The sequence below is a fragment of the Lasioglossum baleicum genome, chromosome 11 (assembly GCF_051020765.1).
Source record: "Lasioglossum baleicum chromosome 11, iyLasBale1, whole genome shotgun sequence".
NCBI classification, from domain to species: domain Eukaryota; kingdom Metazoa; phylum Arthropoda; class Insecta; order Hymenoptera; family Halictidae; genus Lasioglossum; species Lasioglossum baleicum.
Window position 1 is genome coordinate 13,925,866 of NC_134939.1, and position 14,560 is coordinate 13,940,425.

Below are 14,560 nucleotides of genomic sequence, written 5' to 3' on the forward strand. Positions count from 1 at the left end.
AAAAGAATTTTTAAATTCGTTGAAAAAGTGAAACACGTGTTGAATTCATGAGGCAACGTGAACATTTGGAAGTATTGGCCAATCAATACTTGGCAGTAAATTTGAACCGTGAAATGTCTTTACACAACCACTTTTGATTTTACTGTAATGTTTAATTGACATTCAAATTACTTTTGAACCTATTACATACAGTTCTAATTGTATGTGAGAACAAGTAGATGTTAATCCACATGGTGAAGCAACGAAGGAAATTTTTTTTTATTATTATGTTAGGTGTTGAATCATATGAATTACGATTTATTTATTTATTATGAATTATGAGCATTCGAATAGATTTGAGAAGGTATAAACACTTCCATTCAAATGCATCGAAGGAGATTTGTCCGTGCGGACAGTACGAATCGACCTTTATATTGCAACACTCTGCTCCGAGTTCGAATCCTAACACGTTGAGAAATCTTTTAGAACCAATCTAGTGTAACAGCTTCTTGTGAGTTCATTATTTAGAAAAAAAACTGTTCAAAGTGGTACAGACGAGATTTTGAAGAATTCGCAATCGGTCGTGATCTATGGCGAGGATTGAAAGATCGCGCAGCGGAGATTATTCGCGTCGAGAGAATTTTGCAATAGCAGGTGTACACTGGAGTTCGCAGCCAGTGTCGTTGCAAAAGCGATTTCCACACCCCGGCGCTCTCTCCTGGCAAGTCTTGTTCTCTCAAAGCGTCTCGAGATTTTAATTTGACGTTTTAACGCGCGAAGTGGTCAACGGTAAAGAGAAGTCGAGGAGAGGAAGGAGAGAGTACCCAGAAGTCGGTTCGAGCAAGGAGTCTGGCTACGTGTGGAACCGAGACAGAGGATGAGAGAAGGAGATAGGGCGCGAAGGACAAAAGTGTTAGAGGGTAATCCGAGAGAGCAAGGTTCTCTTTCCTACGAGCTTTTCCCAGCTCGCGGCCCTTCCATTCTCTCTCTCTCTCTCTCTCTCTTGTTCGCTTTCTTTCAGCCCCTTGCTCCAGGAGGCTGGCAGCTCGCGTGCTAAATTATTCGTGACCCCTTTGACACTTGACAGTGGTGGCAGTTCCGGTAATTGTACGTCTATCTTCGCTCTCCAGACTCTAGTTTGCTTTCTTGGCGTCCTCGTCGCCCTCCGTGTCCCCCGAAAATTTCAATTTCTCGTTCAGGAAAATTCTTGTAGCCGGTCGACGATACCAATTCGATTGCCGTTCTCTTTCGCTGCTCGAATTTCGTGGAGGTTTTCTTTGGCCGAGCGAACCGACGGCATTTTGTAGTTTATTTTCCAGCTGAAAAAAAGAAAGGTTTCGACCCGCCATAGAGGGAACGCAAACAAGATATTTAAATGTCCTTGGCTGTGAAACGGTCTCGATGCGAGCGCAGTTTGCCCGGGTTAAAGCGGAACTGCGCTCGTTGCTCGACGTCAAATTCGACCGTTTCGTTTAATTTCGTCGTTGCTTCTCGCGACGGGGAGCATCTTCGGCCGATAAGCCGAAGGAAACGCGACGACGAAACGTCGCGGATCTGCGGCTGCGACTCCGTTTCAATTTTGAATTTTCGGCGAGCTTTCGTTTCGCGGACGAATATCGGCAATTCGATCGTTTCGACGCGGAACAAAGGAGTCTAGTCAACGAAACTGCGAAGGAGCCGGAACTCCTCTAAGAAAACGGAGATCGGTGGGGAGGGCGGCCACGGGAAGCCGGAATAAAGGGCGAGGGAAGAGTAACGCTATTGGAGATCAGCTGGTTCGCCTATACGAGACGAGTTTCTAATTAAACTGAAACTTTTAATTGACTCGTTGCGAAGCCGTTTCGCGCGCTCGGGGTGTTCCACGTACGCGCGTTCAGCTATCTACGTTCCTCCGATTTCACTCGCTTACACGAGTGCTCCGTCTTCGCGGACTCGCCTTTCCCAGCACCTTCCACAGTCGGAGGTCCGAAGAGGACCTTCTTTACGACCACTTCGTCGCCGGCTAATTAGAGATACGGAATCCGATCGCGTTCCAACGCGGAGGAAGCGTTCTCTGAAATGTCCGCGCTTCCACGACAAATTTTTACTCCGTTTTCCGAAAGTGACGTCTGAGAACAGCTTTCGACTGTGAAATTCTCGGGCTGTAAACGTAAGGTTAAAGTACGAGTAAACTTGTCCTCTCCAGGTTAACATCCTTCCAGACGTCACTTCCGGGATATCGAGATAACTTTGCTCGGTTGTACGATCATTCAGATAAGATAATCCCCGGTTGACCCTCTTGAACCGAGCTCTAGACATTTCAGCGTCGCAATAATTGAAATCGTCGCCCGATGTGCGTGGCGTTCGAAAGACGGTAAATACAGTGACTCCCACCGATATTCGGACATTGTTAAAAGACGATCACTTTTTAAATATCGGATTAAGCGGTTCGAACTTTCTTGAGAAGTTAGAGCAATTGGTTTGCTACATAATGAGAGAAAAATTTCAAGATCAATTGCAATTTTACAAGAAATTTCTTTTCACATACTGTAATGAACTAATTGCTATACCTCCGTATATTAATGGGAGTCACTGTATTGTACAGTCCTCGACAAAATAATAAGACACCTAGCATATTTTTAAATTTCTTGTAGTTAAAAGTGGTACACTCCGTTATATCCTGAATACTACATACTATCTCCAAAGTAAACACGCGAAATCTTAGGATTGTATCGCATACTGTAGCAAAATTAGAGAAAGATATGTGAACACGGACTGACGAATCAAAAAGTTATATAAAACTATCCGAAAGCGATCACTAGACGTAATTCAATTCAAGGAAGGTATCACAAAGTATTAATTTTGTATTTTTATTTGCTCAATCAAACATTTTTCTGTTAGTGTTTTATACTTTCGTCGAATTAATGTCAGGTCGTGTTTACATATCTTCCTCTAATTTTGCTATGGTACGCGATACAATCCTAAGATTTTACATGTTTACTTTGGAAATGGTATGTAACATACAGGATACAACGGAGTGTACATTTTCTACATTTAAATATAAGAAATTTAAAAATATGCTAGCTGTCTTATTATTTTCACGAGGACTGTATATCGGTGTAGGCATCGCGAGTCGCGCTAATCAGTCGAGACTATATCTGATCGAAGATAACGCTTGTGCCTTCTGTTTCTCTTTTTGTAGCGATTCAAGGAACTACGATAACTGGGATCCGTCAGCTTTCCGAACGTTGATCGACTCGTGCGCAGTCGAGCCGTAGCAACCAGTGTCCGTAAATCCGTGCGTCAAGTCGGTGTCCCCTGGATGAACAGTGATCGCAAAGTATTATCTGTGCCGAGAAATCTCGAGAGTGTTATCGTGAAAATCGAAAAAAAAAGTGTGATATATATAAGTAATAAAAGCGGAATATAAAGAAGATCGAAGGGAAAAGGAAATAGTGCGGTCGATCAGTCGAATTCTTTGGCAGTTAGTACGCGTGAAACGGTCGAGTTTGAGGGTTGACGCCTTCAAACCGGAAACGACGAGTAATCCTGTCTTCCTCGAGGATAAGCGAGGCTGAGGGAAGGAGGCACCGAGATCCGGTCGCCAGGAGGACTCCTATGAAAATGTTACAATCATTGACCGCTCTGGCGGGAAAAATCTCGCCGGGTTCGCCGACCGACAGCAACGCGAACAAAGTACACATGCATAACAACAACAACAATAACAACGTGGTGCACCACCATCATCCGTACGCGAAACAGCAGCCCCAGCAACCCTCGCCGTCGTCGCAGTCCAGCAACGGCGACCAGAAAGAGAACACGTGAGTACAGTTTCTTATTTCTCACCTGTTTATTCTCCTCGCTTCGAACACAGCTCACATTTCTCTGACCACACCCTTTGCAAGGTGATTCTGGGAACTGGGACAAGTTACTGCTGTTTTTCCAGTAAAAATAAGAAAATATGATGGAGGAAAAATCATGTGATAATACGTCCTGACTTCCTATGAACTTATTTTTATGTGGATTGCACCCGCCAGCTGCAATTGCACTTTATTCTTTAATGCAACCCAATTTTTTGTTTTGTTAAACCAGTCGAAAACCCTTTTATTATCCTATGTACAAAAGCTACTAGCCCAACGTCATCGAAATGTCAATATGTACTTCGTTTGTACGATTCTGATATAAATGTTTCGTGAAGTATTGACATTCCGACGACTTTGAGTTAGTACGATTATTCATATAATAAATAACAAAAGGGATCCTTTGGTTTAACAAAAAAATTGGGTTGCATTGAAGAATAAAGTGCATTCAGTGCATCCACATAAAAAATAAGGTCATATTATAAAAAAAGAGCAGTAACTTGTCCCTGTTTCCAGAATCCGTCTGTAGTTATTGCGTCAGCAATTTCATCCGGAAATCAAAAAGTAATTTCCGCGAGTTTAAAAGTAAATCACGAGGCGAAGTGTTGATTGAATTTTCAACATTTTTTAAATGGAGTTAAAACGACTTAACCAACCTTCAGGTTGGCAGGAAAAATTATTTTCCAAGCGGGAGTACAAAAATTGTTTGAATATCTTCCGGCGGACTGAAACGTTGAAGGGAACGCAGTGTGTTGGTAGCTTGTTAAGAATTGGTTTTCGCGGAGAATTACTCGGGGAGGTGTCGCGGTTCCAATGCGAATGGAAATTAAAGCTCGTTCCAGCTACTTATGTTTTATATCCGCTACTTTTCCCCATTATCTTGTTACTCGCGGCAACTTCGCTTTAATGGAAAGGCTGACCCACGGGAATATGCGAAGCGGTTCTTCCTCGCTCGGTGGAAGGAACGAGCGCGAATAGAAATACCTGTGGCAATAAAGAATCACGACAAGATTTCGAATCGGAGCAGCTAGAGCCTCGTACCGCGGAAATATTTTAATTTACTATCGGCGCTCAGAATTTCGTCTTTGATACCTTGCGCACGCGACGGCGTTCCTCCCTTATTTTTGCTCGCGGAGACCCTTCCGCTCGTTAAAATTCCAAGAATATTCCCCCGGAATTGAAACGAACAAAAAAAAAACTGGCCGAAAAGAATTTCCACGGAAAATATTTGAACCTCTCGACAACCGGCGCGCCCGTATTTTTACAAATTCGGAATTTTATAGATTACGCCGTGAGAGAAAAAAAAGAACCTTTGAATAAAAGCACATATTTATTTTATCGGTTAAACAGTTTTAAAAATTCTGCACTCGGTCGCCGACTAACGATAAACTTTTCCCGCTAGTCATTTGTTGTTTTTATTTGTGTATGTATAGCGTGGCGCGCGTGGACGTCGCGCATTTTTCGCTCATGAAATTGTTAATATCGCGGGGCTGTAAATATTTACAGTTCCGGATCGTCGAGTATGGGTTATCCAGTGTAAATAAATCGTTAAATAGCGTGCTGTAAAAACACGGTTAACAGCATCGTCGCGGGATATATTCTGTTCTTTGGGGGCGGTCGATTCCGCGCATTCTTAAGCCGATGCTTGCCGGGGAACCATGGCCGCCGCGGAATTCAATATCATCCAGAAAAAATACGATCGGGAAAGAAGGCGTGACGGGGGGCTGGTGTGAGAAATTAATTTAGACGTACACCGAAACTCGGATCCTTATGTTCCGTAACGGAACGCCGTTACGCCTGCAGAATTCTCCGGTTCTCGGTTCTCGGTCCACGCTCGAGGAATTCCGCCCTTCGAATATCGCGTTTTACGTTAGGCGGGTGCATATTTTAGAGAGATCTGCTCTCTCGGTGGGGGGTAGATGAAGGAGATTGGGGAGAAAAGGTGAGAACAGAGGGAACCTCCGTGAACAGAGAGACGAAGAAAACGTGAGAGAGAGAGAGAGAGAGAGAGGGAGCACTCGAGAGGCTTGGTCGGAGAGAAATGTAGCACGGAAGAACCAGAGGGCTGGTCTCGGCTAGGTCTCCTCCCGCATCGAGGAATGTCGCCAAGTTATTTTAGGCTTTCACTCCCTTCCTGCTCCACAGAAACCATCGTACGGGTCGCGTTTACGCGACGTAACGAAATAATGAAGAAGGGCACGACGACGTATCGCGTTCTTTACTGTCTCCGCCAAAGGAGGAACACCCTACCACGCTCTCTCGCGAACCCCTGCCAACACCGGCGAAACAACGCTGACAAAAGGCGACCGTAATTTTTCCCCGGGTCTCATCTCGAGCCTCCACCCATTTCGCCCCGCGTTGATTCCTTTGTGAGCTAATGCCAATCCGTTTCGGTGAACTTTGCCGGCGACGTACTCGAATTCTCGTAAAACCTTCTAGATCAGCTTCCGGCCGGAAAAATCTGCAGAACTTCTTGGTATTTTGCTGATTCGTATTTCAGATACCCGAAGTCGAACCCTAACAAATACTAAGAAGTTCTGGTAACAATTTTCAATCGAATGAAACTCGGTTATCCGACATTTCCGGGTACCCGAGTGTTGCTAGCTGTTGTATATCATTCGATTGAAGATTGTTGCCAATTCGCTCTGGAAGCGAAGACGTCCGATTGGTTTGGGTGGACGAAACTCAACGGGAACGAGGATACTTTACTATTTGCCGGTCGCGAGGTTAATAAATGTACACTTTCGGGCGGCTAAGCACACGCGTTTACGTTCGATGCGGGAGGGCGAGCAGTGTATCAAGTTGCCCCGTAAATTCTCCTTAATAGCTAATACCACGGAAAGCCGCGCAGCCGGCTCATGGAATAATAAGATACTGGCGCGATGAGTAGTTAATTACGGGAAGTGTCGGCGCGATCAGCGAGCTGCTCTTCCCGAAGCGGTGCGGACCGTGTAAGTTCGCGAAGAGGCGCTTAACGCGTGTAGGGAGCCCGATAGTCGGTACGGTTAAGTGATATGTACGGCTCGAGGGGTGGAATACGTTTAACAAAAGGGTCACCGCGGACCCTAAAGGTCCCTACGACCCGAGAGGGTCTTCTTATCTAGATCCGAATGCTTTACCCGCTCGGGGAACTACATCGAAATTAATTTCTGACTGTCGGCAAGAGTCGAGCTTCTATCTACCCGGCGAGACGTTGAACAGGCACGTTTGCTACGTCATGAATTACGCAAATATTTGTTACTCGTTCCTACACGAACGACGTCTTACCTGCCGGGCTTATCGCGGTGTCGTGACGGATCTAGATCCGCGGTTGATAAAGCCCCACTCGACGATCGTGCGAGCTTCCACCTCGACCGAAAACCACTCGCACCTTCCATCATTATATGTACATAGCATTTTTCTGCCTAGTTTGACTACCTGCTGTATATTAACACGTTCATCTTCTGGTGGTATATCTCCGAACAGAGCTTAACAAATTTTCCTTTCGATAATAATCTCGAGAAAAGTTCTTGGTTCGTAAAGAAAAATACTGGATTATATCTGTCGTCGATATTTAAAAGAATATCGAGTATCTTCTAAAAATAATCATTTTCTACCCGAATCGCAACGAACTGGAGTAAGATAGAAATCTAAGGTTAAAAATAATATGGCAGCATTTTATAACAGCATAGAATCCGCTGTCCAACTATTAGTAAATCTCGGCGCGCCATAAATATCTTCCGAAGCAGTTGCTGGCGTTGATGAGACATTTATATCTTGACTCGACGATATCTCCGGGGAGAAGAAACTTTCGCGACTTTGAATTCCGATTGTCCGCAATCTGACGGTGTGTTTATCGATCGGACGGTTCTCGATACGGAGAAGCGGCGCGGCGATGATCGATTATCGTATCAGAAGCGTCTGGTGAGTTAGCACGGTCCCAAGAAAGATGAAATCCGCGATCGTTGGACAACAGCGTCGTCTGAGCCCCTTTTCTTCGGTGATCTTGAGCCCGAGCAGAATCCCGCAAGCATTGTTGTCGCTGTCAAAAGCAGATACGGAAAGCTGTTAAAATCCGCGTGAACTTGCAACAGCGCGATTCCGGCGCGGCGCTCTCCCTCCAAAAGATTTCGAGAAGCTATTCGCGAGAATGGAGACGTCTCCGGAGAAGATCTCTCCCGCTAACAATGTCCGACTTCACGCGTTTTCTATCCTTTCGAAACTTCGACCTAACTCTCTCTCTCGTTCGCCGATCATCCCGGAACTTCCTGGATTAGAACTGCCGCCGCCGCCGCCGCGCCGTTAGAAAACTATGCGAAACTTGGAAGGCGTCGGCATCCGGTTTGCCGGCGACGATTCCTGAAACATTTACAGTCTCCCTCACGAAAAGCGACTTGCTCGGGGGGGGGGGGGGGACGAACTTTGCCGCGTTTATCTGCGGGTTCTCGTTGTGTTTAATCTTTCATAAATAGCGGGCCGCGCGTTAATCGTTCCCCACAGTTTCGGGCTAGTCGTCTGTTCGCGAAGTTTACGGGAGCCGTGCTGCAAAGACGAGAGATCAAGCGTAGAGAGAAGTATCATCCAAGAAATCCGACAAATCCGACAAATGCGCAGTTACGATCCTACGTAACTCGCGGCTATTTACAAACCTCGGACTGCCTTCTCACGCAATTCTTTGGCAATTCTTTCCCGTAGCCTCGTAACACAGGGTGTCAGCGAGCTTCGCGTTCGTGGCCGGTCACGGGACACGTACCACGGTGGTATTGTCGGATGGCTCCGGTGCAAAGCTCCAAATTGTATCGTCCTCGCGTGTTCCATGTACCGGCGACCATCTACCACCCTGCTCCCTCTCGTTTTCCTCATTTTCCCCACGTATTTCCAACGCTCGCACCAGCCAACGACAATAATGTCCCAACACGCCCGATCCTTTTTGTCTCGCGGCGCTGATGCGCGTCCGTAAGCACGTTATGCGATCGAGACGTCACGTCTGGGACCAGGATGCGCCATACTGTTACTTCCTAATCGAAGATTTCGCCGCGAAATATAGAGGGACGAGGCTGAGGGGACCGCGTTTATTGCAACAGCACAGTCCGACGGAACGACCTGACGGCGATCAAAGATCTGTAACTTTTATCATTACTAGACTGCGGATCTTTACGCAAAATAAAAATGTTGAATAAACAAGATGGATATCTCGATGCTCACTCCATTAATATCACTAAAATTAACAGAATTAGACTGTGGATCTTTATGCATTTATGAATGATTGAGTGGAATATAAAACAGTAAAAGATTATCACTAAAAACTTCCCACTGCCGGTCAAATGATCGGTTTTATATTTTTCATTTCATAATTATTGAAATTATGAAGTTGCTCACGTGTAAATTGATTCGATAAAATTCTGTATCCAAGCACATATTGTAAAAATTGCAGAAAATCTAAGTAAATAGAGCCTCGTCATTTTTGCAAACTAAAACATGTTAATCGCTGTTAGTGCTCGGTAGATTTAGTGTTAAAAAAGCTTTGAAATATCTTGACGTTGTTTTTAACGTAACAAAGTCGTTAAGAGATGAAATGCGAAACATTTGTATTTTGCATAAAGATCAGCAGTCTAGTAATGATTAACTTTCCAAACATTCAATACAGTATATAAAGCAGAAGCAAAGTTAGAGATTTTTCATCGCCGTCAGGTCGTTTCGTCCCACTGTGGGTCGTGGACCTCCGACATCGTTGCGACCCTCCGTTTATTCCCTTTCCTCGGATAGAGCACTCTCGTTTGCCCGACAGTGGCCCAAGAAAGGACTAGGGCTAGACAACTATCGATTTAGTCTCCTCAAGGTCTAACTTATTTGATCGTTGCTGCTCGGACCGTTATTTTCATCCCAGATACTCGAGAACCAGTCAGATGCCACATATGTTAAAGCAGAATTGCGAATCGAGGTGTTGGGCAGAATTATGATCTCTCCGAGAAAACGCATCGGCCAAAGAACATGTGGCGGCTGCGTATGACGTAACCTTTGCCGTTTTCGCCTAAATCTAGCCTGGCCGAGCGTTGACATCATACCCGACGTCTCAATAGACTTCAAAGAAACGGCATATTCGCGACTAGCAACCGAGTTCTAAGCACTTTTCGCCTGAAGCGTTTGCGGTGTTGTAAATTACGGGACGATACAAACTACCGTCGCCGATGAACTTTCGCCGTGATGTATTCGGCCAACCAGAATTCCAATAAAATTTACGAGTTTCTAGAAGATGGGAAGAGCAATGGCCCCCATGAATTTTCCTAAGAATATTCTGCTTTGATCTCGGGGGATTTCGTGACGGATGGATCTGTCAGCGAGCACGTTAACGATCAAGCTAGCAGAGTTACCGGCTAAAATTCGATGCTGCGGACGGTGAAATGAATTCTGTCGATTCCGTTGACGGTTAGCTGGCCGATCGGAACGTTTACAAGGTCTTGTGACGCGGTAATACGTCGAGGATAATCCTTCGCGAGCTAGCCGTGCTTGCGTCATACGATATCGCGGGGCGAAACGAAACGCGATGGTGCTAGGCAACGTTGGAATAGTAGTGCAATTTGTCAGATCTATAAAGCGACCACGAAGTAGGTAGAGTCACTGATGGATGCTCGACTTGGGAACGCGGTAATGTGACTCGTAACGCGTTCTCCCGGCCCCATCGCCATCGCCATCGCCATCGCCATCGCCATTGTCATCGTCGTCATCGTGACAACGTAAAGTCGAATAACTGACGGTGCTGAACGGGCTACGTTACCATGCTTACGTCTGCGTGTACCTATGTGCGAATGATATTAAACGGAAACGAGAAAGGGATCGATATCGCACGCGACCCGTTCGCCTCGGTGCGACGATATCGCCGGGCGAGTGCCCGCCGCTCGATACCAACATTAAACACTCGAAAAATTGATTTTCTTCTTCGATTCGACACCCTCTTCACGCGATACCATCACCGTTACTCGTCGATAACCTTAATCGAACGGCTAATAACACCAGGCTTCGCTCCTCTAGCTATTGGCACCTGTTTTCCATCGTACACCGAGTCCGTTCAAACGCTAGACTCGTCCAGCCAGACTGTTTCCCAGATTTTTAGCTGCGACGATGATTAAACTGTGGATTTTTATTTAAAATAAAAATTGTTTGATGTGTACACATTGTATACAATATATTGATTCTGATAAACAAACGATATCGGGCAGCCAATTTAAAATCGGCCCCGGCCTCGAAAGAAAGCCTGTTCGGACACCGAATCCACCGCTAGACTCGCCAAGCCAGAGTGCTTCCCTGATTTTCAGCTGCAACCGATGATTAAACTGCGGATTTTTATGCAAAGTAAAAATTGTTTGATGTGTACACATTATATACAATATATTGATTCTGATAAAACAAACGAGCTCGGGCAGCCACATTGAAATCGACCTAGAAATCCTGTTCGTTCACCGAATTCACTAAAACGCCAACCTCGTTAAGCCAGACTGCTTTCCAGATTTTCAGCTACGATTGCGGATTTTTATGCAAAATAAAAATTGTTTGATGTGTACACATTACATACAATATATCGATGCTGATGTAATAGACGATATCGGGCAACCACATTGAAATAGGCCTAGAAATCTTGTTCGTTCACCGAATCCACTTAAACGTAGGACTCATCAAGCCAGACTGCTTCCCAGATTTACAGCTTCGACCGATGATTAAACTGTGGATTTTTATGCAAAATAAAAATTGTTTGATGTGTACACATTATATACAATATATTAATTCTGATAAAACAAACGATCTCGGGCAGCCACATTGAAATCGACCTAGAAATCCTGTTCGTTCACCGAATCCACTTAAAAGCTGGACTCGTCAAGCCAGACTGCTTCCCAGATTTTCACGTACGACCGATGATTAAACTGCGGATTTTTATTCAAAATAAAAATTGTTTGATGTATACACGTTACGTATAATACACATATGTTGATGAAATAGACGATATCGGGCACCCAACATTGAAATCGGCCTAGAAAGCCTGTTCCGCGAGCGCGGTCGGGGACGTTGTTAAGCGAAAGAGAAGAAGGAACTTTTGACCGTTTTAGCGAGGAGAAAAACCAGCCAGAATTCATGCGCTTTCCTGGCACTCGACCGCAGCCTATCAAAGGCGAGAGAAATTCTTCTGACAAAAGAGAACGCGCGTCGGCATTGTTGCCGTCCATTTCCCGATGTTCCAGCTTCGGAATTGAGTACGAGCGAGGTTCCCCGTTGTCGCGGCAAGTCGTGTACGAACACTAAAGCCTCGGCTCTCTCGTCTCTCGGCTCGCAAGACGAAAGGGTGTCGCGGGGTTGAAGACGAAAGGAAAAGTTTCTCGTTCCCCCAAGCGACCTAGTTCCCGCGTCCATCATGTTTTGTCGCCTACTCTCTCTCTCTCTCTCTCTCTGTCCGCTTTTTCTGTCTCTGTCGGATGTTCGTGGGCGTTGTTTACCGTGCGGAGGCCCTTTCGCAAAGGTCTTTGTTGCAAGGGTAGCGATTATAATCGAGCACCGGTGACTATCCTCTCGAGCTTTTCTTGGATCGATCGATTCGTTGCCCGGTTTCGCTCTGCTCACGCAGAAATAGTGCCGACGGTAAACACGATTAATCGCCGAGCGTCGTCGCGAAAATTCTTACCGTCTCTTTCGAATTATTAAACCCTCGAACGATCGACCCCGTATAAGTAAGTAGTAATTATTTTTGCTCTCCCTTTGTGTCTGCCCCAGGTGGTTACCGTATAATTTCCCTTCGGCATCTGGGTCTCGGTGAAAAGCGATCGATTTCGCCGAGGCTGCTTCGTCCTGCTCCCGCGGATCATAAGAAACAGCAGAGACAACGGTCGATGAATTATCGGGGAACGTTTCGGGAGTTCGATGTTTTTTGCCGATAAACCGTCACAGAGAAAGAAGCTTTGGTACACCGGTTCTGCCCCATTAATAAGAAGATTTAACTTTCGCCAACTATGTATAGCCAGGCATCGTAGAAAAAGAATATATCTGGCCGAGACAGATGGCTGAACCGATTCGACCGTGTTCCCGCGGCTCTCGCTGTAGGAATAAATGATAAGAAGAGCATACAACTTGACCTAGAGGAAATATACGTACGTGGTCTAACGTTCAGCAAACACGTACCGACGCTAGCTATCGATCTCGCTTAAAATTGCCGCTTCCCCTTCCTCGCCGGGCGGTTTATACATTATTTCGTCGTACACTTTCCCGCCGTTTCCTCATCACCTCCGATGTAACCATTAACGAGACACGTACCTTATTGCCCTCTCCCTCCCTACCTCTCTTCATAAATTATTATTCGCCCCGGGGAAAATATATCCGGTCAGTCGAACCCAAACACCTGGACGCCCGTCGAGCAGACGATGACGCGAGAAATCATCGTTACCACTGTCTAATGCATCATGATTAACGAGAACGTCGACATTTCGTACGTGATACATCGCTGGCAAAAGTTTTCCGGGTTCGTCCTATCGCCGCTGTATAACAATGTACCGTTTCCATGACTGTAATCATGAGTAATCGAGCCATTACACGGTCCAACCGATGGCTCCGCGTTGATCCGCTCGATCAACTCTCAATTAGCGCTGTCGATTCATCAAAATTTTTCCTCGGTTGATCCCGGATGGCGAACGCACACCGAAAGGAATTAAAAATTAATTCTCCGAGCGGGCTCATTGAAATTGTTTGCGTCACCGATTTTCTCTCTCTCTCTCTCTCTCTCTCTCTCTCTCTCTCTCTCTCTCTTTATTTTTCCGCGCGGAAGCTTCATGGGAATCTCGTCGGAGATCAATAGATCTGCATGAAATTTCATCTTCGATTCTCCGGCTTTCGTGGCTGTAGCCAGGCCACCCTGGCTGACCCTGCTATCCGATCGCATTAGCATGTTATTGGCCGGTTGTTTACTTCGGGTTAATCATCGAGTCGACGCCAACGATTCGCAGACAGCTCGAGGAACAGCTACGCTGGCTGGATAGAAACGATCGCGGCCAATCCGATTTACCCGGCAGGTGAATTCGATGACAGGATCGTTCCGGTGAAAAAACGACGCTACACCGAACGCCCGATCCGTACCGCACCTCCAGACAAGCGTTGCGCATCTCGCGCATTTCCTCTTTCGAAATGGAAACAACGCCACCGGGGGCAAATAAGAATCGATTTATCGGGCTGCGCTATTTTTCTCTCGGACCCGACGTTCCGTCGAAATCCGACAGAGTCATCGCCGACAGATCTTGCGAACTGACGGAGTAGTCATCCGTGCGAAACCGCTGCTGGCAAATTAGCACGCTCGCGTTTTCGAATTTTACTTCGAAAAAACCGAAAACATTATAAAGTTATTTTTCAATATTTGGCCCACCCATTATTGTCTATTTCATAATACATTAGGAATACTATTGAAATGAAGTACGATTTTATTCCCCAACGCATCGGTGATTCCCGATCAATAGGACAGAGAAGAATTGGACTGTGAACCGTGAACTTTGGGACAAGTGGACAATTTTAGAATGTATTCCCGTCGGAATTTTGGAACGTTCGAGGGCTTGAATTAGATCGCACTTTACGATGAGTTAATTCTAATTTGATGAGACATTTATTAGCTACTGAGAGGGTTATTTCCGTTATGAAGCGACAATATTAAGAAGGGAGAAGAATAACTTGGGGAAAAGAGAAGAAAAGAAAAGGGTTGGCGGCATGACGTCTTAAAAAGTGTCGCGACGGGACTTAAT

At 45.6% G+C, this 14,560-nt stretch overlaps 1 protein-coding gene across 18 annotated transcripts in view; it reads left to right on the forward strand.

Annotated features, from left to right (window-relative positions):
- The window catches only part of LOC143213458 (CUGBP Elav-like family member 1-A), a 455,043-nt gene that overhangs the window by 152,322 nt on the left and 288,161 nt on the right, over nt 1–14,560 (forward strand). For all 18 annotated transcript variants that reach the window (XM_076433332.1, XM_076433335.1, XM_076433333.1 and 15 more), the window contains one exon: nt 3,161–3,779. In XM_076433332.1, coding sequence (XP_076289447.1) covers nt 3,577–3,779 — 203 coding nt within the window. In that variant the 5' untranslated portion in view covers nt 3,161–3,576. The remainder of the gene's footprint in view (nt 1–3,160; nt 3,780–14,560) is intronic.